This window comes from Tachyglossus aculeatus, chromosome 3, assembly GCF_015852505.1.
Source record: "Tachyglossus aculeatus isolate mTacAcu1 chromosome 3, mTacAcu1.pri, whole genome shotgun sequence".
Classification (NCBI taxonomy): domain Eukaryota; kingdom Metazoa; phylum Chordata; class Mammalia; order Monotremata; family Tachyglossidae; genus Tachyglossus; species Tachyglossus aculeatus.
In genome coordinates, this window is record NC_052068.1 from 36,340,274 (window position 1) to 36,366,047 (window position 25,774).

The 25,774-nt window shown below is 42.9% G+C and overlaps 1 protein-coding gene across 6 annotated transcripts in view; it reads right to left on the reverse strand.

Annotated features, from left to right (window-relative positions):
- Positions 1–2,475: 2,475 nt before the first annotated feature.
- PCGF5 (polycomb group ring finger 5) overlaps positions 2,476–25,774 on the reverse strand; it is a 158,451-nt gene continuing 135,152 nt past the window's right edge. For all 6 annotated transcript variants that reach the window (XM_038744361.1, XM_038744360.1, XM_038744362.1 and 3 more), the window contains one exon: positions 2,476–8,446. In XM_038744361.1, coding sequence (XP_038600289.1) covers positions 8,399–8,446 — 48 coding nt within the window. In that variant the 3' untranslated portion in view covers positions 2,476–8,398. The remainder of the gene's footprint in view (positions 8,447–25,774) is intronic.

Sequence of the window (25,774 nt, forward strand, 5' to 3'; positions counted from 1 at the left end):
TTGGCCCTTCTCTTGGGTAGAGCTCTACACATCTCTCTCTCTATCTCTATCTCTCTCTCTAATAATAATGATGGTATTTGTTAAATGCTTACTATATGCCAGACACTGTTCTAAGCACTGGGATAGATATAAGGTAATCAGGTTGTCCCACTTGGGGCTCACAGTCTTAATCCCTGTTCTACAGATGAGGTAACTGAGGCACAGAGAAGTGAAGTGACTCGCCCAAAGTAACACAGCTGACAAGTGGCGGGGCTGGGATTAGAACCCACAACCTCTGACTCCCAAGCCTGTGCTCTTTCCACTAAGCTAAGCTGCTTCTTTAAGCCACACTGCTTCTCTCTCTCTCCCTCCCTTCCCATTCATCTCTGTTTCATCTCGCTAGCTTTCTCCCTTGCCGTTTTCTTCTCCCAATTTCCCTTACTTTCTGAATCTGTGTCCATCTTTGATAACTCACCTGGTGCCTCCTCTAGCTTTCGACAACCCTGCTTGCGGCAAACACCTTGAAAAATATATAAACTATTAGTTAAACAGGGGTAAAGGAAACTGTCAAATGCACTAAGGAAGAGGTGACAAACCCAAAGGATTAAGAAAAAATGGTTGGAAGATTAGGTTAGGTTTTAGTGGCTCATCAGAAATCTATGGTGGTCTTTGTTTTGAACAATATGGTATCTTGGCTATGATTTTCCAGTAGCAGGACGGTCAAGCGCTTAGTACAACTGGGGAAGCAGCATGGCCAAGTGGAAAGAGCACAGGCTTGGGAGTCAGAGGATGTGGGCTCTAATTCTGGCTCAGCCACTTGTCTGCTGTGTGACCTTGGACAAGCCACTTCACTTCTCTGTGCCTCAGTTACCTCATCTGTAAGACGGGGATTAAAACTGCGAGCTTCACATAGGACAACCCGATTACCTTGTATTCATTCATTCAATCATATTTCTTGAGCGCTTACTGTGTGCAGAGCACTGTAATAATAATAATAATGACATTTATTAAGCACTTACTATGTGCAAAGCACTGTTCTAAGCACTGGGGAGGTTACAAGGTGATCAGGTTGTCCCTTGGGGGGGCTCACAGTCTTCATCCCCATTTTACAGATGAGGGAACTGAGGCACAGAGAAGTGAAGTGGCTTGCCCAAAGTCACACAGCTGACAAGTGGCAGAGCCGGGATTTAAACCCCTGACCTCTGACTCCAAAGCCCGGGCTCTTTCCACTGAGCCACACTTGCATCTACCCCAGTGCTTAGAACAGTGCTTGGCACATAGGAAGCACTTAACAAATACCATCATTAATATTTATTATTAGTACAGTGCTCTGCAAACGGTAAGTGCTCAATAAATAGGATTAACTGATCAGCAATCCAAGTCCCAGGAGTTTGGTAGATGGTGGCTGCAGAAGCTGTGCAACTTTGGTGCTCACTTCCTTTACTCCATAAGCAGCGGGGCCTAGTGGGTCAAACACGGGCCTGGGAATCAGAGGACCTGGGTTCTAATCCCGGCTCTGCCACATGTCTGCTGTGTGACCTCGGGCAAGTCACTTCACTTCTCTGGGCTTTAGTTAGTTCATCTGTAAAATGGGGATTAAGACTATGAGCCCCACGCGGGACAGGGACCGTGCCCAACCTGATCCTTCCCCTCTCCATCCCCCCACCTTGCCTCCTTCCCTTCCCCACAGCACCTGTATATATGTATACATGTTTGTACGTATTTATTACTCTATTTATTTATTTTACTTGTACTTATCTATTCTATTTCATTTATTTTGTTAATATGTTTGGTTTTGTTCTCTGTCTCCCCCTTCTAGACTGTGAGCCCACTGTTGGGTAGGGACCGTCTCTATATGTTGCCGACTTGTACTTCCCAAGCGCTTAGTACAGTGCTGTGCACACAGTAAGCACTCAATAAATACGATTGATTGATCGATGAGCTTGTATCTATGCCAGAACTTAGTACGGTGCCTGACACGTAGTAAAGGCTTAACAAATACCATTCAAAATACAAAAACAAAGCCCCACGTATGAAACATGTGCTTCTCAGTTGGTGGGTGGAAGGGGAAGGAAGATCAGAGAGGGAAGGAATATCTAGGAGGCCCATTTTTTTTTAATCTGGTCACAACTTAAGGGGCTTATCCTGCTTTCCGTTCCTGCCCCAATGAGTGTTTCCAAGACAGAGGACAGCTACCCTTTTCCCCACTCAAAAGAAAGCAATGGGCAAGGAGCAGGTCTGTCTCCCCCTCTAAACTGTAAGCTCATTGTGGGCAGGGAACGTGTCTATTTTATACTGGACCCTCCCGAGGGCTTTGTACAGTGCTCTGCACACAGTGCCTACTCGATAAATACGACTGAGACTGAGTCCAACCACTGCTTATTTGTGAGTGAGGACCAACTGAAGAATCAGAATCCTCCACCCAAGTGCAGTCGGAAAAGGATGCAATAAGGGAATAACATCTCGTAGTAAAGACGACAAATGGCCCGATCCTGATATTATGCAATCGGAGTTTTAATAACAAAGATACTATTTGTAGCATGGTCAGATATACTTGGCAAAATCCAGATAAAAAATGTATTTAGCCCAACTGTAACAACTATACAGCTTTATACAGAACATTCCATAAATCAACAGAAAATACATTTGAGCACAAAAATAAAAAAATATTTAAGTGATTTTCTAAGCAGCATTTTATTTCTGCAAAACCAACATAGCTCTATCTTGGACTGATTAAATATCTACAAGTGCTTTTCCTTTACAAAAATACATATATTTTTTAATAATAGGATAGACTAAGTCATTAACAATGACCTGGTATTTTTTTTTTCACTTCAATTTGAATGATTCATAAGCTAAATTTTACAACCACAAAAAGGTTTATTTGTATTTAGATGTTACCACTTTTGACAAAAAGCTTAAAATATTTTAGATTTTAAAAGAAAATTAGCAACATAACATGACTCTACGCTATAGTCTGGTATATTTCTTTCAGTATTGGATGTGAGGGCCGTAATGCCAAAAAACTGACAATCACTAGAGCGCTGACCAGATGCGAGGAAGCATTAGGATGCCGGTACTGCCCACGCGGCCTTTTCCAGCTTCTTTCTTGTCGCTACTAGGGTCTTGGCTTAGCTGAGATCACTTAGCCCCCCTCTTCTCTCTCTTGAAAAACAACAAAAGTGATCCGAAGCCCCACTCTGTTCCAGGCCCCAGGGGCAGAACTACCATTTATGTGACTAGTCGCACGGTGCATGAAGGAGAGCTTGGGGACTCTGTGAAAGAAGAAAATGAAACCCCTGTCGTGTAAAAATAAGATGATTTGAACGTCAAGCCCCATTTTCAACTCTGATTGGGAGATCTGAAATTCTTCAATTTCAATTCCAGAAACAAATTCTTAACTGATTCGTGAAAACATGAGAACGTTTCCTGACTTACCATTTAATTGTTATTTGAAACTATCCTGAATGTCTAATCTCTCACAATATTTTATTTTAAAATCTACAGCAGACGGTAGGCAATACTACCAACGTGACAGCTGCACTTACTACACTATGCAAAAGAGAACTGTATTTTTAATTTTTACTATCAATAATTTGAAATTTATTGAGAGCACCTCCATCGCTTCAAAAAAAAATGCTATTACAGCCAACACAGTGCACTTTTATATATTTTTCTGAAATGTCAAACCTTCCCTCCCCAGTAAAGTTTTATTGAACCAGGCCAAGAAAATCTAAAAGTAGCTGGTAACCTTATTGTGCTTTGGAAGGGATAAGAGATGGACACCACTTTTAAGAATTTTATCTGTTTCCAAAACATGTGTCATGCAATCCCTGTGCTCACTCTTGCTCAATGATTTTTGTCTTTACGTACAGGGCTTAAAGATAGAAAAATAACTGTAAACCTAACACCATCTCTATTCTTCTTGTCTTCTCTGAGAGGAAACCGACTCCAAATTTGGCAGCTCTTTTAAATCAAACTGATATCTGATTTTACAGATAATTAACCAGAATATCATCCTACTTCTTTAGACTGGAAAAAAGTTGCTCTTTAAATCTATTTTTGCCACGGTAGATTCCATACACCTGAACTCGCAGGAATTTTTAGCACACAGTGGATTTTTAAAACAGGCTCTCGACTACTGAATGACAGAAAAAGATGTATTTTGTTTTGTTTTTTTTTTAGCTACCTGGAATTCTGTTGCTTTTTATAAAGGTACCGACTTTTTTCTTTACCTAACTGATAAAATGCCATTACCGATTAACAGACAAGTTCCAGAATGGGCTGCCATCTCAAAAATAGATGCTCCTCCCCTTGATGTGAAAATTCTTGGCTTCCATTTGCTTAAAGTTTCAATGTAAATATCAGTACCATAAAAAGTTATACAGGAATTAAATATATAGTCTACTGCCATTACCTCTTTATCTGAACCCTGTTCACCATATATCATTTCCAGAAAAGATGGATAGACAATTGTGCTCATTTCTCTGTTCTTTGGGGATATATTTTAGTCTGCCAGGGTTCAACTCGACTGAAACCAGCAGGCAGAAAAAAACCCAAAAAAACAAACTGAGGTTATTGCAAGGAAACCTGCAACAGACTGGTCTCATCAGGCGAATTCAGTCTAAAGCCTCTCTTTGGTGAATGTTAACAGAAACCAATAAAAATTATTTGTCTAACCACATATAAAATTAAATCAACCCAAGATTCAACCTGTTTCCAGTTTGCAACTTGTTCAAACTGTATTTCCAGACACGGTAACCCAATTAACAATAAACATTTCTTTGGTGATAACTATTCGTTTTAAATGCTCTAAAGAAAGGAACTTTTTTTTTCCTAAACATATCTTTTTTAAGAAAGCTTTCTATTTTAAATAACGAAACTATTCATAAGAGAGGAACAAAAATATTTCAATCAAAATGCACGTATTAATTCTAAAACACAGATATGTGGTTTTAGCAATGAGGCACTTTCTCAACATTTTCAATAAAGCTAAAGCGTTAGTCACAATATTATATAATATAAACATCTGGTTTTCTTTCAATTAAATAATCAGTTAAAAATTAAATCAGTTAAAATTTAAACTTTATCTGAATGGTACGTCATACTTGAAAGTATTCATTTACCGATATAAAATGTGGCACGTTAGTAAAGGATGGATTTTTTTTTTTGTAACAGTGGAAAGGTACATAACATATCCTTCTTAATACAATGAAAAGATATTACACAATTTTTTTTATGAGTTTGCAAGATCTTTTTCTCCTTAAATCAGGTTATGTGCTTCTGTTATTCTTCTATTAACACCTGGTTAATTTGATGGTACTTGCACTTACCCAATTCAAACAATGAGATGACTGGAGAAAGCAAATATCCTCTACCACTCAAATTTTTTGTATATACTGTACATATTTAGGGGTTTTTCCTAAGGTAATTAAAACAGATTAAAAAAACAACTGTCTTTTCTGGAATGGGAGAGGGGGCAGAGGGGGAAGGTTATGGCCCTTTAGTTTATTGCTACTTTATCTAGGCAATGGAATAGTTTCAGCAGGACTGCCTACGGTTGAATTTGCATTTTCAAGCTTCTAACCTTCTCGGTCCGTTTCCAGACAGATTCCATGGAGGTGATGCTCTCTTGGAGCCACTGAGATAACTTTCCAATAAACTTCAAAAACTGATTTCTCACCTCTTGCATCTCAGCTTTTGCAAATAGAAAAGACTGATTGATGGGGCCAACCTTTCTGAACATGTGCAGTTAGTGGACATGCAAGTAGTTTATACCCGCAGTGTCGTTTCTGACCTGACCAAAACAGTGGTAAGTGTAATCATGCACTATTTTGGAAAAAGGGCAGGTGTGGCTTCCCACAAAATTTCTTTGAAATTCCGGCCATGTGACCATTTTTCTGTCCCCCTGAAATACCCTGTTTAAACTGCCAGTTTAACTGCCTTTTTTATCTCTCCCCGCTCCAAGAGCATTCTTCAGTATTTTTGGCAAATTTGTCAACAGGCATAATTAAATTTCAATAGGCGTGGGGCACATAAACCCTAGATGAACATATTTTAACCAATGACTGTCCATATACATTTGAAATTGCTTGGTGTATATTCCATAAAGATAAGTTTTAGGACAATATGCAATCTTGACAGAATACCAAACACTTTAAGCAGCCAAAGAGATTAAGCACGTAGGAATATATTTAAGGCTCTGATTCTTGACTGGAAATATGGAAATACCTCAGTCTCCAGCTTTCCTTGTTAGTAAAAGAAGTCACCCGTTCTAATCTACCTCTGGGTCAGATTAGCTAATAAAATAAAAATTACTTTCAATTCGGAGCAACATAAGTAGTTTACTCAAAGGGATATGACAAATTTTTCTGATTTTTTCCCCCCTGTTTGGGCTATTCAAGGTATAAGTGGGTCTGAGAAAAGGGCAAACTATTTTTTGTAGTTGTGTTAAAATCCTTTTCAAACTATCAAGGACTATTCACTAACTCATGGTGTTTTAAATCTCCTCTTAATGGGTAATCATAAATAAGTACCTACGCCCAAGGAACCACTCAAGAAGCTGGCAGCTTGAAGCTTTAAATGTATCTTTAATTTCCTGACCAAAACATTTTAAGAACTTTGAAATACATCTTTTAACTTTTAAAAATTGGTGAAAACACTATTATGAAATGACATTGTGCAGAATATATAAATTTAGGTTTTTTAAAATATTTTGTTATTCTATGGTATTTCCTAATACTAAAGTATGTTTTTGTGATTCTGGAGGCACTACCTGAAAATATACTTTTGAGATATTTATATTCCGAGTATATAGAATATATATACTGGGTGTCTAACAGAAACTGCTCATTTCAAACTTCTAAAGCAGGTAAAGCCTATTTTTAACTTCTGTGCTCTCCCCCTTAAAGGTTTTTTTTTTTTGCTTTTTTTTTTTGCTTTTCTAAGTAACTAATTCAACTTACTTTCAAAGACTCAATTACCCCTTTTTGATCACAAAGAAACTAAGAAAATCTAAAAATGCTGGTAACTTGAATTGTATTAGAAAGCACAGTTTTATTCTCGGTAGACTTCAAAATAAGACTTGTTTGGACTTGTAAACTGAGCAGAAATGAATGGAAGACTACAATACGAGAGCGGTAATATTAAGGATGCCATTTCAGCATGAACCTTAATACTGCTAAGTTCCCTAAAATAGATAAGGCAAAAACCCCATTTTCTCTATTCTTACAGTATCTAAAATGAAATGCCCATACCCACCTTTTATTTTGGTGAGACTATAAATCTTCCATATCGCATGGCCTCTAGCTTTAGGCATAGACTTGAAAACATGACATTCAACTAAAAATGTTCATCTAGGTTTGCTTTAGGATTCTGGAAAGAAAAGCCACAAAATATCTAGCCATCAGGTCTACGGATTGTAACATTTAATGTTAATTCAACTTATAACCTTTTGCATGGCAACAATGACATATTCCTAAGGCCAATCTTTTTCTTGTGTGTGTGTGTCGACAAATAACTCATTCATTTGAACAGCAACCAACTAAGGAGTCTTAAAAAAAAAAAGATGCTTCAGCAAGCAGCACTGCTTGTCCATAAGGCATTTGATGAAGGGAGTGACCTCACTGACATATTCATTTTACTCTAAGCGATCAGCTGCCAATATCCTGGGGTAGGTGTTAATCAGAGTTCAGTTCTCACACAAGTCACAAACATTTTCATTCAAGAAGACCAACAGGCCTTCCTGTGCTACTGGTAGACGACTCAGACAAAATAAAAATGAATCTACAATTAGGTTGTGGTCTGCTTTTACCTCAAGTATATCAACATCCACTGGAAAAGGACTCTTGCACACCTATGAGTGAGCTGTACCTGTACCCATAAGAAGCTTAACAAGAACGAGATAGTGGTCCACCGACCACATGTCTAAATATCGTCTTTCTAAACAAAATGATTTCAATATATAATTCCCAAGTCCTTGAAAGGTACTCTACTATTTTAAACATGACTCGATAAAATAGTAAATATGTGAAAACTGCAACACCACAAAGATTGGACACTGTCATTTTGCTAGTGTAATCAACAGTAGGACCAGAACAACCTTGTAACAGGCGAGCAAAATATTGAGAAGACTGAATGTTGACTGTACAATTGATTGATTTTGACTACAACTTGGGTACACCGGTAAGAGAGCACAACAATCTTATGCAGGCATTTCAGTAGCAGAATGACACTTGTCTTGCTCTAATAGAAACGACAAAGACGGCTATGACGATTGAAAGAGAACGTTCTTATTTGCATGCTGAAATTCTGGTTGTGCCAGATATGCCTAGCTCAGGCCCACCCATTCATTTGTGCAATCTGTTGAAAGGTAAACAAATAGTGCAGGAGTCAGTTCACTGGGATTTAGGCCCTTTGGCTAGCCGAAATCAATTCTTGGTCGATACTGCAGTACCATTGGATAAGACTACAAAAGAAAACAAAAAGAAAAAAAGAAATAAATATAAGTGAAGCATCCTACAGAGGAGCATAAGATGGTTAGGTCAGAACTTTCCCGAGAGTAGTGGCGATGGTTACGATTCGAGTAATAACTTTTATTATAATTGATTTTACTTTCTAGTCGATTTTTCTGGCAGGCATTAATTCAGTACTTTCGGTGCTTTGACCGACTCCTTTCACAAAAGGTCTCCTAATTAAGAATGAAAAAATAACTGGACCTGCCTCAAGAACTACATTTTGGGAGTGCAGATTATTTTTTTTAAACTTTCACAACACATATCACATCCATATAACCTACCATCTACGTGAGGTGGGTGACTTCAACCGCACTTTACTCTTTCAGCCAGCGTGACGACTTTGGACACGAATACATGGGAACCCAGTGAGCAAACACAATCGAGAAGCAGCGTGGCCTAATGGATATGGCATGGGCCCTGGGGGTCAGAAGGACCTGGGTTCTAATCCCAGCTCCGCCGCTTGTCTGTTGTGTGACCTTGGGCAAGTCACTAATTCCTCTGCTGCCTCAGTCACCTCATCTGTAAAATGGGGATTAAGACTGTGAGCCCAATGTGGGACATGGGCTGTGTCCGACCTGATTAGCTTGTATCTACCCCAGCGCTTAGTACGGTTCCTGGCACATAGTAAGTGCTTAACAAATACCATAAAAAAAGAAATTGTCAGGAGGCTTACCTTTATGGTTGAGCCATGTATTTCAGTCCCAGCCCCATTCCTCCTGCCTTAGCAACATCAACCTAAGTTCCTGGCAGCAACTCTTTTCCTCTTGGTCATCTGTGCTGCTAGCCCTAGCATCCCCACTATGGCACTGGAGTGTTCAATGGCTCCTGTACCAACAGGTGCCCTTTTCTGGGCATGAAAGGGCTCCCATGCAAAGAAGATCCAATCTACGGGCAGAGGAGGGCTCTTCCCAAGTTAGGCTGGGCTTCCTGACATCAGCCCAGAGCTTGGGGCCAGTATGAACTCCAGATCTTCCTTCTGGCCTGGAACACTTTCCCCCATCACATATGACCAATTAATCAATCAATCAATCAATCAATCAATCGTATTTATTGAGCGCTTACTGTGTGCAGAGCACTGTACTAAGCACTTGGGAAGTACAAGTTGGCAACATGTAGAGACAGTCCCTACCCAACAGTGGGCTCACAGTCTAAAATAGTATTGTTAAGCGCTTACTATGTGCAAAGCACTGTTCTAAGCGCTGGGGAGCTTTCAAGGTGATCAGGTTGTCTCATGGGGGCTCACAGTTTTAGTCCCCATTTTCCAGATGAGGTAACTGAGGCCCAGAGAAGTTAAGTGACTTGCCCAAAGTCACACAGCTGACAGTTGGCGGAGCTGGGATTTGAACCCATGACCTCTGACTCCAAAACCCGTGTTCTTCCCACTGAGCCACGCTGCTTCCTGCACCACTGCTCACCCCACCTTCAAAGCCATCCTAAAATCACTTCTCCTCCAAGAGGCTTTCTCTGATCAGCGCTTAGAACAGTGCTTGGCACACAGTAAGCGCTTAAAAAATACCGTCATTATCATTAGCCCTCACTTTCCCCACCCACGCTCCCATATATGTCACCTGTGCAATTGAGTCTGTACCCTTTAAGCACTTTGCTATCCACCCCCGCTTCTGCCCCACAGCATTTATGCACATATCCTTATTCCCTGCCATTTCCCCATCTGTCATTTATTTTAAGTCTGTCTCTTGCCTCTAGACTGTAAGCTCCTTGTAGGCAGGAATCATGCCATCATGAGTACTCAACAGAGAAGCAGCATGGCCTAGTGGATAAAGCACGGGCCTGGGAATCAGAAGGGCTTGGGTTCTAAACTCAGCTCCACCACCTTGCTGTGTGATCAGGTCACTTAACTTCTTTGTACCTCAGCTACCTCAACTGAAAAATGGGAATGAAGATTACGAGCCCCATGTGGGACATGGACTACTTCCAACCTGATAGGTTTGTATCTACCCCGGCGCTCTATGGCACATTGTAAGCACTTGCCAAATAAAATTAAAATAATAAATAAAATACCATTGATTGATTGACTGATGTGCTTGGGGTTGAATTTAGGGCTGGGTCAAAAAATTTCAGTCAATTCACTTTCACATTATCCTCTTGCAGTCTGACACTACAGAAGAGACTGTGGTGACAGCTTCTGATTAGCAGACAGCAGGTGTCCTTTCAGGCACAAAAATCACTATCGTTGTAGGAGAGGTTTTCTAAACCTGATCCTGATTGTTCCCAATTTCCTGCCACTCTCCTCTCTGGGATCCCTGAGGAACACAAAGGAAAAGCAGGGCCTTTCAAGTCCTGCTAGTAACTGCCCAGACCTACCTTCTGGTTCCTTTATCAAAATTGGCTCTCCAGGCTAAGAAACTCTCTGAACTCCCATGGACTGGAAGTAAGGGACTTCTCGGTAGTTTTTGCCCCTCAGATTTCAATCAATCAAGATAATTTATTGAGTCAGCCAGTCGACTGTATTTACTGAGTGCTTACTGTATGTAGAGCACCGTACTAAGCACTTGGGAGAGTACGATATAAAAATATACCAATCAATCAATCGTATTTATTGAGCGCTTACTGTGTGCAGAGCACTGTACTAAGCGCTTGGGAAGTACAAGTTGGCAACATATAGAGACAGTCCCTACCCAACAGTGGGCTCACAGTCTAAAAGGGGGAGACAGAGAACAAAACCAAACATACTAACAAAATAAAATAAATAGAATAGATAGGTACAAGTAAAATAAATAAATAAATGGAGTAATAAATATGTACAAACATATATACATATATACAGGTGCTGTGGGGAAGGGAAGGAGGTAATATGGGGGGATGGAGAGGGGGACGAGGGGGAGAGGAAGGAAGGGGCTCAGTCTGGGAAGGCCTCCTGGAGGAGGTGAGCTCTCAGTAGGGCCTTGAAGGGAGAAAGAGAGCTAGTTTGGCAGATGGGCAGAGGAAGGGCATTCCAGGCCCGGGGAATGACGTGGGCCGGGGGTGGATGGCGGGACAGGCGAGAACGAGGTACGGTGAGGAGATTAGCGGCAGAGGAGCCGAGGGTGCGGGCTGGGCTGGAGAAGGAGAGAAGGGAGGTGAGGTAGGAGGGGGCGAGGGGATGGGCAGCCTTGAAGCCCAGGGTGAGGAGGTTCTGCCCGATGCGCAGATTGATTGGTAGCCACTGGAGATTTTTGAAAAGGGGAGTAACATGCCCAGAGTGTTTCTGGACAAAGACGATCCGGGCAGCAGCATGAAGTATGGATTGAAGTGGGGAGAAACACGAGGATGGGAGATCAGAGAAAAGGCTGACGCTGTAGTCCAGACGGGATAGGATGAGAGCTTGAACAAGCAGGGTAGCGGTATGGATGGAGAGGAAAGGGAGGATTTTGGCAATGTTGCGGAGCTGAGACCGGCAGGTTTTGGTGACGGCTTGGATGTGAGGGGTGAATGAGAGCGCGGAGTCGAGGATGACACCAAGGTTGCGGGCTTGTGAGATGGGAAGGATGGTAGTGCCGTCAACAGAGATGGGAAAGTCAGGGGCCAGACACATTCCCTGCTCACGACAAGCTTACAGTCTAGAGGACAGAGTACTAAATACTTCAAAGAGTACAACAGAGTGAGTAGACATGATTCCTGTCCTTGAGAAGCTTACACTCTAAGACGATCTAGTTCTTTTCTTAGTGAACCTGGGACTGGAACCTACGTCTCTTGACTCCCAGTTCTGTGCTCTACCTACTAGGCTATGCTGTTCACTGAGTCACCTGGAATCACCTTTTCCTTCCCAAATGTACCTTTTGGTCAGTGATCATCTAATGGCCTCAATGATTACTTAACCAACTTCTGACCTCTGATAGGGTTGAAAAACCATTTGTAATTGGCTACGGACCCCTCTTAGGGTCGCTCCTGGAGAGTTTCCGATACTCCACCAGGCTCCGCTACAGGAGGGAGAGTCAAGCAGAGGCATATCCATTCCATTCCTAGCTTGGGAAGTGGCTAGCGAGCAAAAGGCAATCTGCTACAAGCCAAAACTCATTTGTGCTGGGCAACAGTATCATAGAGTCGAGGGTGGAGACTCAAGTTTACTGCGCAGAAGGAGGCAATGGTAAACCACTTCTGGATTTTGACCAAGAAAACTCTATGGATACACTACCAGAATGATTGTAGATGGAGGTGGGGTGATCTGGGAGAGGTATGTCCACGGCTTCACTGTGGGTCAGAGACCACTCAACAGCGTAAGACAAGACGGAGACAACTCGAAAGCATAAGACAAGACAAATTGGCTACGGCATCTCTGGCAAGATGGTCTGTCTAATTTCCTGTTTGCTCTGGACCTGCTGCCTCTAATGACCTTTCCCGTTCTCATCCATTGGATAACTTTCCATTTATTAAAGGAGGCCGTTTTCCCTTTTTTTGATCTCTTTCAGAGGTGCGACGTTTTCACTTTGAGAAGACAAAACGGGGGAGGGTTTTGAGGGGAGTATGAGAGCTGAAAGGAGACACAGACCACAAGCCATCATTTGGGTTTTTGGGGGAGGCCCTGCTTGGAAACGCTCAGGTTTTGCCAGAGACCTGGGATGAGGAAATCTGGGAGGCAGGTTTAAAAACTGTGAGCACCACTGCCCCCAAGGAATGGAGCACCTGTGATATCTTTAATTCTGTCAGCTAGCCAGGCAGGATTGTTCCCTTAGGTTAATTTCCCTTAGGTTAAATTTCCCTTAGGTTTAAACTGCTAAAACTAGAATTTCAGTAATAACTGTGGTATTTAAGTGCTTATTTTGTGTCAAGCACTGTATTAATGTCCGTGTCCCAAAAGTATGTAAGATAAACTAAGAAGCACTGTTTATTTAAAGGAATCCAAAACTAAGTAATAATATAATAATGGCATTTAAGTGCTTACTAAATTTTTTTGTGTGAGGGGGAGGGGTGGTTGTTTTATGTTTTGTTCTGGGAAGACATTTTACCTCAGCCCCTGAAGACAATATTTTCTTTTATACAGGCTTCTAAGAAGTCACTTTTTCTTTCAGGGCTATGCCTTTCTGTTTCTTCCAACTAAGTCTGGAATTTTTTCAGTTTTCTTTTCTTATATGAAAACTCCTTTTATGGATTAAAAAAACATGCTAATTGTTAAGCACTTATTTTGTGTCAAGCACTGTTCTAACCACTGGGTTAGATACAAATCAATTACATCAGACACAGTCCCTGTCCCACATGGGGCTCGCAGTCTAATCTGGAAGGAGAACAGGTACTGAATTCCCATTTTACAGTTGAGAAACTGAGGCACAGAGGTTGAGTGACTTGCCCAAGGTCACACAAAAGGGGAATGGTGGAGTCAGGATTAGAATCCAGGACGTCTGACCAACAGGCCCATGCTCTTTTCACTAGGCCACAATGTTTCCCTTTCCTCTTTATTCAACACCCAAAATTTTAAATATTTTTTCAAGATGATGTCACAACTGCAAAGTGGCGTTCCCACGTCAACTTCCTTTATCACCTATTCTGTCCACTACTCAAAATTCAACCCAATATTTTAGCTTTCCTTATTGGCTCTAGGGTTAGCAGTTCCAGAAAAGACACCTATCCTATTCGAACACCACATTTACACTTCTTGCCCTGACTTCTATAGCCAATTTATATGAGGATAAGGGAAGACTCACATGATGAGTACCTGTCCTAGTTTTTTTCATCTTCCCCAATCTGCTACAACATTTCCTGATCACTCCTCCATATCCTAGTCATGAGAGCAGTAGAACACCCCTGTGGTGATATTTTTATTTACATTTAGAATTTCTAAGGAAAAAAGATCATTGGTACTTATCTACTCTTATCTCCTAACATTTTCAGATACATTTTCTTGTAGTAGATGCCCTTTCCCTCCCCTCCCTCCCCCTACACACACACATATTTTCTCTCTTTCTCTCTCCTTTTATCTCCCCCACCACCACCACCCCCGGCCCCTTGCAAGCATCCTGGTCTTTTCTATAGGACTTATATAGCCTGGTGGTACTGGATTCCCTCAACTACTTCTAAACATGCTCAGGTCTCCCCTATCCTAAACTGCCCCACCCTTGACCCCAAGGCTCCCTCCAGTTATCGGCCCATCCTCCTCCTACCATTCCTCACCATTCATTTATTCATTCAATCATATTTACTGAGCACTTACTGTGTGCAGAGTACTGTACTAAGTGCTTGGGAAGTACAAGTAGGCAACATATAGAGATGGTCCTTACCCAACAACAGGGTCACAGTCTAGAAGGGGGAGACAGACAACAAATCAAAACATTTAGACAGGTGTCAATACCATCAGAATAGAATTATAGCTATATGCACATCATTAACAAAATAGAATAGTAAATATGTACAAGTAAAATAAATAAAGTAATAAATCTGTACAAATATATACAAGTGCTGTGGGGAGGGGAAGGGGGTAAGGTAGGGGGGATAGGGAGGAGGAGAGGAAAAAGGGGGCTCAGTCTGGGAAGGCCTCCTGGAGGAGGTGAGCTCTCAGTAGGGCTTTGAAGGGAGGAAGAGAGCTAATTTGGTGGATGTGTGGAAGGAGGGCATTCCAGGCCAGGGGAAGGATGTGTGCTGGGGGTTGACAGTGGGACAGGTGAGAACGAGGCACAGTGAGGATGGTAGTGGCAGAGGAGCGGAGGGTGCGGGCTGGGCTGGAGAAGGAGAGAAGGGAGGTGAGGTAGGAGGGGGCGAGGGATGGACAGCCTTGAAGCCGAGAGTAAGGAGTTTCTGCTTGATTTGTAGGTTGACAGGTAACCACTGGAGATTTCTGAGGAGGGGAGTAACATGCCCAGAGCGTTTCTGTACTAAAATAATCCGGGCAGCAGAGTGAAGTATAGACTGAGGCGGGGACAGACAGGAGGATGGGAGATCAGAGAGGAGGCTGATGCAGTAATCCAGTCAGGAAAGGATGAGAGACTGAACCAGCAAGGTAGCAGTTCTTAAACCTTAGACCAAACTTGGACAGCACCACCATCCATCACAAGCCTGTAACCTCAGCATTATCCTTGACTCCTCTCTCTCTCTCACCAACATACTCAATCTATCACTAAATCCTTTAGGTTCAATCTTCACATCTCTGCCCTTGCCTCTCCATTCAAACTACTATCAAACAATCCAAGCATTTATCCCGCCTTGATTACTGTATCAGCCTCCTTGCTGACCTCCCTGCCTCCTCTCTCTACACACTGTAGTCCACAGTTCACTTTGCTGCCCAGATCATTTTCCTACAGAAACGTTCAGGCCCTGTTTCCCCACTCCTCATGAACCTCCAGTGGTTGCCCATCCACCTCCGCATCAAACAGAAACTCCTTAGCATTGGCTTTAAAGCACTTAATCAACTTGCCCCCTCCTACCTCACCTGTTTACTCTCCTATTACAACCCAGCCTGCACACTCAGCTCCTCTAATGCCAACCTATTCACTGTATCTCGATCTCATCTATTTTGCCACCGACCTCTCGCCCACGTCCTATCTCTGGCCTGGAACACCCTCCCTTTTCATATCTGTCAGACAATTACTCTCCTCCCATTCAAAACCTTGTGGAAGGCAAATCTCCTCCAAGACGCCTTCCCTGACTAAGCCCTTATCTCCCCTTTTCCTACTCCTTTCTGAATCGCCCTGACTTGCTCCCTTTATTCATCCCACTCCCATCCCCAGAGCATTTATGTACATATCTGTAATTTATATTAATGTCTGCCTCCCCTATAGACTATAAGCTCTCTGTGGGTAGGGAATTTGTCTGTTATACTGTTGTACTGTACTCTCCTGAGTGCTTATTATAATACCCTGCACACAGTAAGCACTCAATAAACGCCAACTCTCTCCTCGACCCCCTCCAATCTGGCTTCCGTCCCCTACATTCCACGGAAACTGCCCTCAAAGGTCACCAATGACCTCCTGCTTGCCAAATCCAACGGCTCCTACTCTATCCTAATCCTCCTCGACCTCTCAGCTGCCTTCGACACTGTGGACCACCCCCTTCTCCTCAACACGCTATCCAACCTTGGCTTCACAGACTGTCCTCTCCTGGTTCTCCTCTTATCTCTCCGGTCGTTCATTCTCAGTCTCTTTTGCAGGCTCCTCCTCCCCCTCCCATCCCCATACTGTAGGGTTTCCTCAAGGTTCAGTTCTTGGTCCCCTTCTGTTCTCGATCGACACTAACTCCCTTGGTGACCTCATTCGCTCCCACGGCTTCAACTATCATCTCTACGCTGATGACACCCAGATCTACATCTCTGCGCCTGCTCTCTCCCCCTCCCTCCAGGCTCGCATCTCCTCCTGCCTTCAGAACATCTCCATCTGGATGTCTGCCCGCCACCTAAAACTCAACATGTCCAAGACTGAACTCCTTGTCTTCCCTGCCAAACCCTGCCCTCTCCCTGACTTTCCCATCACTGTTGACGACACTACCATCCTTCCCGTCTCACAAGCCCGCAACCTTGGTGTCATTCTCGGCTCCGCTCTCTCGTTCACCCCTCACATCCAAGCCATCACCAAAACCTGCCGGTCTCAGCTCCACAACATTGCCAAGATCCGCCCTCTCCTCTCCATCCACACCGCTACCCTGCTCATTCAAGCTCTCATCCTATCCCATCTGGATTACTGTATCAGCCTCCTCTCCAATCTCCCATCCTCCTGTCTCTCCCCTCTTCAATCCATATTTCACGCCGCTGCCCAGATTGTCTTTGTCCAGAAACACTATGGGCATGTTACTCCCCTCCTCAAAAACCTCCAGTGGCTACAAATCAACCTATGCATCAGGCAGAAACTCCTCACCCTGGGCTTCAAGTCAGTCCATCCCCTCGCCCCCTCCTACCTCACCTCCCTTCTCTCCTTCTCCAGCCCAGCCCGCACCCTCTGCTCCTCTGCCGCTAATCTCCTCGCCTTGCCTTGTTTTCGCATGTCCCACCGTCGACCCCCAGCCCACGTCATCCCCCGGGCCTGGAATGCCCTCCCTCCGCACATCCGCTAAGCTAGCTCTCTTCCTCCCTTCAAGGCCCTCCTGAGAGCTCACCTCCTCCAGGAGGCCTTCCCAGACTGAGCCCCCTCCTTCCTCTCCCCCTCCTCTCCCTCTCCATCCCCCCCGCCTTACCTCCTTCCCCTCCCCACAGCACCTGTATATATGTATAAATGTTTGTGTGTATTTATTACTCTATTCATTTATTTATTTTATTTGTACATATTTATTCTATTTATTTTATTTTGTTAATATGTTTTGTTTTGTTCTCTGTCTCCCCCTTCTAGACTGTGAGCCCACTGTTGGGTAGGGACCGTCTTTATATGTTGCCAACTTGTACTTCCCAAGCACTTAGTACAGTGCTCTGCACACAGTAAGCGCTCAATAAATATGATTGAATGAATGAATAAATGAATGAATGAGTGAGTTTTCTACACCTGCTGCCTCTGCTTCCTCTCCTCCAACTATCTCATCAATTCCCTGCAATCTGGCTTTCACCCCATTTGCTCCGTGAAAATAGCCCTCTCTAAGGTCATCAATGACCTCCTTTGTGCCAAATCCAACAGCCTTGAGAAGCAGCGTGGCTTAGTGGAAAGAGCACAGGCTTGGGACTCAGAGAACACGGGTTCTAATCCCAGCTCCACCACTTGTCAACTGTGTGACTCTGGGCGAGTCACTTAACTTTTCTGTGCCTCAGTTACCTCCTCTGTAAAACGGGGATTAAGACTGTGAGCCCCATGTGGGGCAACCTAATTACCTTGTATTTACCCCAGTGCTTAGAACAGTGCTTGGCACATAGTAAGTGCTTAACAAATACCATTAATATATGAGAATCAGCATGGCTTAGTGGAAAGAACACAGGCTTGGGAATCAGAGGTTGTGGGTTCCAATCCCAGCTCTGCCATTTATCAGCTGTGTGACTTTGGGCAAGTCGCTTAACTTCTTTGTGCCTCAGTTACCTCATCTGTAAAATGGGGATTAAGATTGTGAACCCTACATGGGGCAACCTAATTACCTTGTATTTACCCCAGAGCTTAGAACAGTGCTTGGCACAAAGTAAGTGCTTAACAAATACCATTATTATTATTATCCTAATCCTCTCAGCTGCCTTCCACACGTCCCCTTCTTCTGGCAACACTATCTAACCATGGCTTCACCTACACTGTTCTCTTCTGGTTCTCCTCAGTCTCTTCCGCTGGCTCCTCCTCTGCCTCCCACCCCTTTAACTGTCCCTCAAGGCAGGTTGCTTGGGGTTTTTTCATGGTACTTGTCTGGTCCCTTTCTCATCTCCATCTCTACCCACTCCCTTGGAGAATTAATTCACTCCCACCACTTCAACTACCACTTCACCTCTACTTGGATGCCCCATCAACACCTCAAACTTGACATGGCCAAAACAGAACTCCGTATCTTCCCACTTAAACCCTGTCTTCCCCCTGACTTTCTGATCACCCTAGGCACCACCACCACCACCAGCCACCCTTTCTCACAAGGCCACACCTTGGCATTATCATGAACTCATCTCTCTCATTCACCCCAAATCTTCAATCTGTCACCAAGTTATGTTAGTTCCACCTTTATGACGTCTCTAGAATCTGTCCTTTCCTCTCCATCCAAACTCCTACCAGGCTGATCCAAGATCTTATCCTATGCCACCTTGACTACTACTACTACTGCTGACCTCCCTGCCTCCTGTCTCTCCCCACTTCCAGTCCATACTTCCCTCTGCTGCCTGGATCATTTTTCTGAAACACCTTTCAGTCCACATCTCCCCACACCTCAAAAACCTCCAGTGGTTGCCCATCGATCTCTGCATCAAACAGAAATTCCTTACCATCACAGCTCTCTCCCTCCTACCTCACCTCACTGATATCCTACTATAATCAGATCCTTACACTCGGATCCTCTATCACCAACCTACTCCTTCTATCTCCATCTCATCTATCCCACTACCGACCCCTTACCCACCTCCTACCTCAGGCTTGGAACTCCCTTTCCTTTCATAACTGACAGTTCACCCTCTCCCTATCTTCAAAACCTTCCTAAAATCTCATGTCCTCCAAGATGCCATCCCTGACTAAACCTTCATTTCCCCTACCCACCCGCCTCTCCGTGTCACCTAAACATTTGACTGTTTACCCCCTAAGCACTTTGACATTCATCCTGGCCCTAGAGCACTTATCAATCAATCAATCAATCAAATTTATTGAGCGCTTACTGTGTGTAGAGCACTGTACTAAGCGCTTGGGAAGTATAAGCTGGCAACATATAGAGACAGTCCCTACCCAACAGTAGTATCCTTACCCTCTTCTACTTCTCCAATCTGTAATATATTCATCCCCCCGTCCCAGCCCCATAGCACTATGTACATATCTGTAATTTATTTATTTATATTAAAGTCTGTCTCCCCCCTCCCCAGACTGTAAGCTCATTGTGGGCAGGGAATGTGTCTGCTTATTATTGCATTGTACTCTCCCAAGCACTTAGTACAGTGCTCCACAAACAGTAAGCGCTCAATAAACACGACTGACTGAACGAATGGTAAGCACTTGATAAAAATGACTGAATAAATGAATGAATGAATAATTTATTTTACTAGCCATCTCCCCCGTAGACTGCTAGCTTCTCTTGTATTGTATATTCCCAAGGGCTTAGAAGTGTGCTTTGCACACCGCAAATGCTGAATGAATGGCACTGATGGATTGATTGATTGTCGGAGATGCGTATTATGTCAAAATCCCAATTAGCGACTCCAATCCATGCATTTTATTCTCTAGCCTTCCGGCACATGTGTACAAAGAGGTGCCTCTTCTGGCTTTGCTTTTTTCTGGCCAATTTTACATCTGCTTTCCCATGAGATGGGCAGCCTAATCTGCCCTTGCTCTTTCCCTCCGATGTTCCTTTTGATTCTCTCTGCACTTCTCATGCTTTCCTTGACCTGGAGCCCTGTCCCTCCCAGGACGGGTAGTCAGGTTGTCTTATTTTTCTGCATTCGCCAGCTTTCCCCCAGCATAAGTCGAATGCCTGCTCTGCCACCTTTATATATTTTAGTGTCAGCAGCCCGATGCCATTTTAGGTTAGACAGAGCTTGTTCCACCTGCCCCCCTCCCCCACTACCTCCCAGGGTTTCCCCAGTTCTTAACGTATCTAAACCCCACCTCTCTACATCACCATGTGCGCACGTCTTCAGAATCCGGCCTGCCTCTTGGAATCTGCGTTCGGAACCGGCGGCTTTTCAGAAACCCCTATCGCTGGAGGCACTTGAACATCATTCGTCGACCTCAGGATCTAAATTTGTCTTCCAAATTGCTACCTTTGCTACCTGCCACTTTTCTCAGCCTCCTCAGAACTGCCATCAGAGCTTCTGGCTCTCTCCCCCCGTCCCCACTGAACAACTTATTCGATGTTTGGTGAGGGGTGTGCCGCCTTCTGCAGACGATAATCAGGCAGTCACTCCAGGCGTCACCAACACAGCTACCTCTGGGCCTAACGACTATATCGCCCACCAGGACCAGTGACTTCTGCCTAACCCGAGGAGACCTGCTTCTGAGAATAGTAACCTTGGGACAAGAGAACTATGGGGCATCAGATGGAAGCTGAGTCAATATCTGAGGGTAAAATTAAAGGAAGAACCACGTGCCTAGATTTTTTTTCCCCACTTAGCTTCAGTCAATCACTGACATTTTATCAAGTACCTACGGTATGTAGAGTACTGCAATAAGCACTTGGGAGATGTTTTAGAAATAGAACAGAAAATGAAATGGAAGCTCATCTCTAGACCGTAAGCTTGTTGTGGGCAGGGGGTGCGTCTACCAACTCCGTCATACTGCATTCTCCCGAGTGCTTAGTACAGCATGTTCATTAAATATGATTATTAATAATAATCCCTTATCCGATAATAATAACTGTGGTATTTGTTAAGCGCTCACTATGTGCCGCGCACTGTATTAAGCACTGGGGTGGATACAAGCAAATCAGGTTGGACCCAGTCCATGTCCCACGTGGGGCTCACAGTTTCAATCCCCATTTTACAGATGAAGAAACTGGGCCCCAGAGAAGTGAAGTGACTTGCCCAAGGTCACACAGCAGACAGGTGGCAGAGCCGGGAATAGAACTCATTGATTGATTGATTGAGAGTACAACAGCATGAGAAAAAATGATCCCTGCCCTCAAGATGTTTAATATCTAACGGGAGAGATGGAGGGGAGGGTGTTACGGGATGACAGACAAAAAAAATCAATCAATCAATAGTATTGATATGAATACTGCATGCAGAACACTGTACTAAGCACGTGGGAGAGAACAACAGAGATGAAAGACACAATCCCTGCTCTCAAAATAAATTACGGATACATGGAAGATAGCAGGAATAGATAATAAATGATGTATACATAAGGGGCTCTAAGTAGTTAATTACTTAGGATGGGCACAGATTTTAAAGGGGCAGCTAAGAAATTAATTGGTGAAGGCCACTTGGAGGAGATGTGATTTCAGAAGGGTTCTGAAATCTGGGGAGAGAAGTGGTTTGTTGGATACGAAGATGGCACGAGCAAGAGTTTGGAGGGAGAAATGAGAATGAGGCACATTGAGTAGATTATTTTGAGAGGAACACAGTGTAAGCTGGGGTATAGTGGGAGAAGAGAATGGATAAGCAGGAGGGAGAGAGCTGATTGAGTGACTTAAAGCAAATGATCAGGCGTTTCTGCCTGATGCGGAGAAGAATGGGAAACGGTTGGAGGTTCCAAGCCAAAGAATTAAGAATGCCTGAAAAAAAAATTTAAGACCAGGCAAGGCATACCTAGAATATTCTTTAAAGCATATTCTGTAAAGAAGCATTTATCTAAATAGTCACAGAAACAAATTTGACCCGTATATAGTGTAGATATGTGTGTGTGTATCTATGTGTAATACCGTGATGTGAAAACTCATTGGGTTAGTAAAAAGAGGATTTCTCAAAGGTATATTAATTCTTATAAAGTACAGTGAAACAATCTCACTGAAACTGAAAATGCACCATTTTATGGAAAATTGCAATTTCTTCAGGAATTAATATCACCTTTAATTCTTTACATCACTATTGATTAATCTGAAATTCTTAAAATTATGACAAAATGCTATAAAGGCAAAGACATTGTTTCAGTAATAATGAAGACACGTTGCCCTTGTTTGACTGAAATAAATACCTGAACTCTACCTTGCAAACCTAGTAATTTAAATGACTAAAAATAGCAAATGAAATGTAACTTTATATTGGGATTATACATATATTATATATTGCATTAAATTATTATACTATATAATATATGTATATATATATTGAATGCTTTTGCAGAGAAAGAAAACAGGAATTGGCTTGGAAAATATAGAAGACAGTTTAATGATGACAAATAGAAAATTAATGACAACTAGAAAAGAATTATCATTTCTGGAATGAAAAGAAGATTCAGAAAGGGTAACTTTTTCACTTTCTTCCTTTACTAAACCATCTCCCATTTCTCTTTATTTCTTCTGGGCTTCCCTAAAAATATCCTCTGATGAATTTACTTTGCTTACTTCTCTTTCTCACTTTACCTGCTGACTCTCAGTTACTGCATTCAATGTTATACCTACTTCTAATTTTTATACTGAAATTGCAGTAAAATAACACTGAAAGTTTTGGGTGTAAAATATGCAACAGTGGACACTCCAGGCATATGGTATTTCATCAACTGAATTTTCCTCCTCACAAATAAAATAGAGAATGAAATAAAGGGCAGTATGCCCTAAATAGCAGTTATTTTGGATATGAAGTGCCTATTTAATGAGAGCATAACATGTATTTGTTGGGATGTTATCTGTGGTGCCCATACTATTAAACCCACCTATATAAATTTGTGCCACGAACCTAATTTTTGGAGTTTATTTATTTTCCATTTTAAAGCATTAGTTGCAATAAATTCAGTGGCTCCAAAACTCTGACAGTGAAATACTGCTTCTGTGACAAACGACGTATCAGCAGCTCCTCAAATTGCTTCTCTATTGTGAAAACATATTTATCCTAATTAGATCTTCATTTACTGTACAGGAAGGTTTTCTACTGTGTTTGTCTTATAGATCTGGTATGACACTGGCCTTTAGAGATAATGCGGCCTAAATGGGAAGAGCACAGGACTGGAAGTGAGAAAGCTTGAAGCTCCATTCCCAGTTCTGCCACCGGCCTGCTGCGTGGCCTAGGGCAAGTCACTTAACCTCTCTGGGCCAGCTTCCTCTTCTGTAAAAGGGAGATGAAATACCTACTTTAATAAGAATAATAATAATGACGGTATTTGTTAAGCGCTTACTACGTGCAAAGCGCTGCTGTAAGTGCTGGGGAGGTTGCAAGGTGATCAGGTTGTCCCACGGGGGGCTCACAGTTTTAATCCCCATTTTGCAGATGAGGTGACTGAGGCACAGAGAAGTGAAGTGACTTGCCCCAAATCACACAGCTGACAGTTGGCAGAGCCGGGACTTGAACCCATGACCTCTGACTCAAGAGCCCATGCTCTTTCCACTGAGCCACGCTGCTTCTCTACTTTCCCTTTTAGACTGTGAGCCCACTGTTGGGTAGGGACTGTCTCTATATGTTGCCAACTTGTACTTCCCAAGCGCTTAGTACAGTGCTCTGCACACAGTAAGTGCTCAATAAATACGATTGATTGATTGATTGATTTCCCTCCCTCTTAGACAGCAACCTCATATAGGGCAGGGGCCATAAGCAAGCTGATTCTCTTGCATCCACCCTAGTGCTAAGGATATAGAAAGCACTTAACAAATACAAATTATTATTATCCCTTCTTTCCTGTACTCAGTTGCTCTACAGAGCATCTGTGGAAACTAGAGCAAAGAGACCTGGGTTCTAATCCAGGCTCTGCCACTCGAGAAGCAGTGTGGTTTAGTGGAAAGAGCACATGCTTGGGAGTCAGAGGACGTGGGTTCTAATCCCGGCACCGCCACTTGTCAGCTGTGTGACCTTGGGCAAGTCACTTACACTTCTCTGTGTCTTAGTTACCTCATCTGTAAAATGGGGATTAAGATTTTTGAGCCCCACATGGGACAATCTGCTTACCTTGTATCTACCCCAGCACTTAGAACAGTATTTGTCACATAATAAATACTTAACAAATCCCATTATTATTATTATTATTATTATTATTAAGTCACTTAACTTCTCTGTGCCTCAGTTACCTCATCTGTAAAATGGGGATGAAGACTGTGAGCCCCACATGGGACAATCTGCTTAACTTGTATCTAACCCAGCGCTTAGAACAGTGCTTGTCACATAATAAATACTGAACAAATCCCATTATTATTTTTATTATTAAGTCACTTAACTTCCCTGTGCCTCAGTTACCTTATCTGTAAAATGGGGATGAAGACTGTGAGCCCCATGTGGGTCAACCTAATGACCTTGTATCTACCCCAGTGTTTAGAACAGAGCTTGGCACAAAGCAAGCACTTAACAAATACCAACATTATTATTATTATCATTATTCTTATTGTCTGCTGGGAGATCTTGGGCAAGTCACCTCACTTCCCTGTGCCTCGGTTACCTCATCTGTAAAATGGGGATTAAGACCATGAGCTCTGTGTGGGACTGGGCTGTGTCCTACCTGATTAGCTTCTATCTAGCCCAGCTCTTAGTACCCTGAATGACTCATAGTAAGTGCTTAACAGGCACCATTTAAAAAAGGGCAGGGTGGGGAGAGAAAAGTCACACCAGAAGGCAAGTTAGCTGCTGACGCTGGACTAAAGAGAGCTATTTTCAATCATCTGGAGAGTAGGAACAATTCTTCTGTGGGTAACGGAAGAAAACACTTTTGAGAGAGGTGTGCTGTTGCTTTCTAGCTAGACTGAGATGAACCACAAAAAACCTAATTGTGGACAAGGGTCCTGGAAACATTACACGGGCTCTATCGCCTATACTCTTTTAAATATAGTTCTGTGGTGTAGCATTTTCTCAGTTCATCTGATCTGGCAATTTCTGTCCACAGTGCATGCATGACCTGGGAGAAAGAGCTACGGTTTCTATAACGCGACAATAAGATACAAGATCAAGAAGAGAGCCTATGCATTACTGAAAACCTGAAACAATTCTACTTAACCTCCTCCCTTTAAATGTCACTTTAGCCTCGATACTAAACAGATTTGAATAGAATTCCAAATTCCTGTGAAATTCATCAGCACATTCATGCTGGCATAAGGATGTTCGATTTTACTGCCCACATGAAATAACACAAAGTGGTAAATCCTAGACAACAGGTGTTTGAGATGGGGTGTTCACACATCCTTAATGGCAGTGACATGTACAG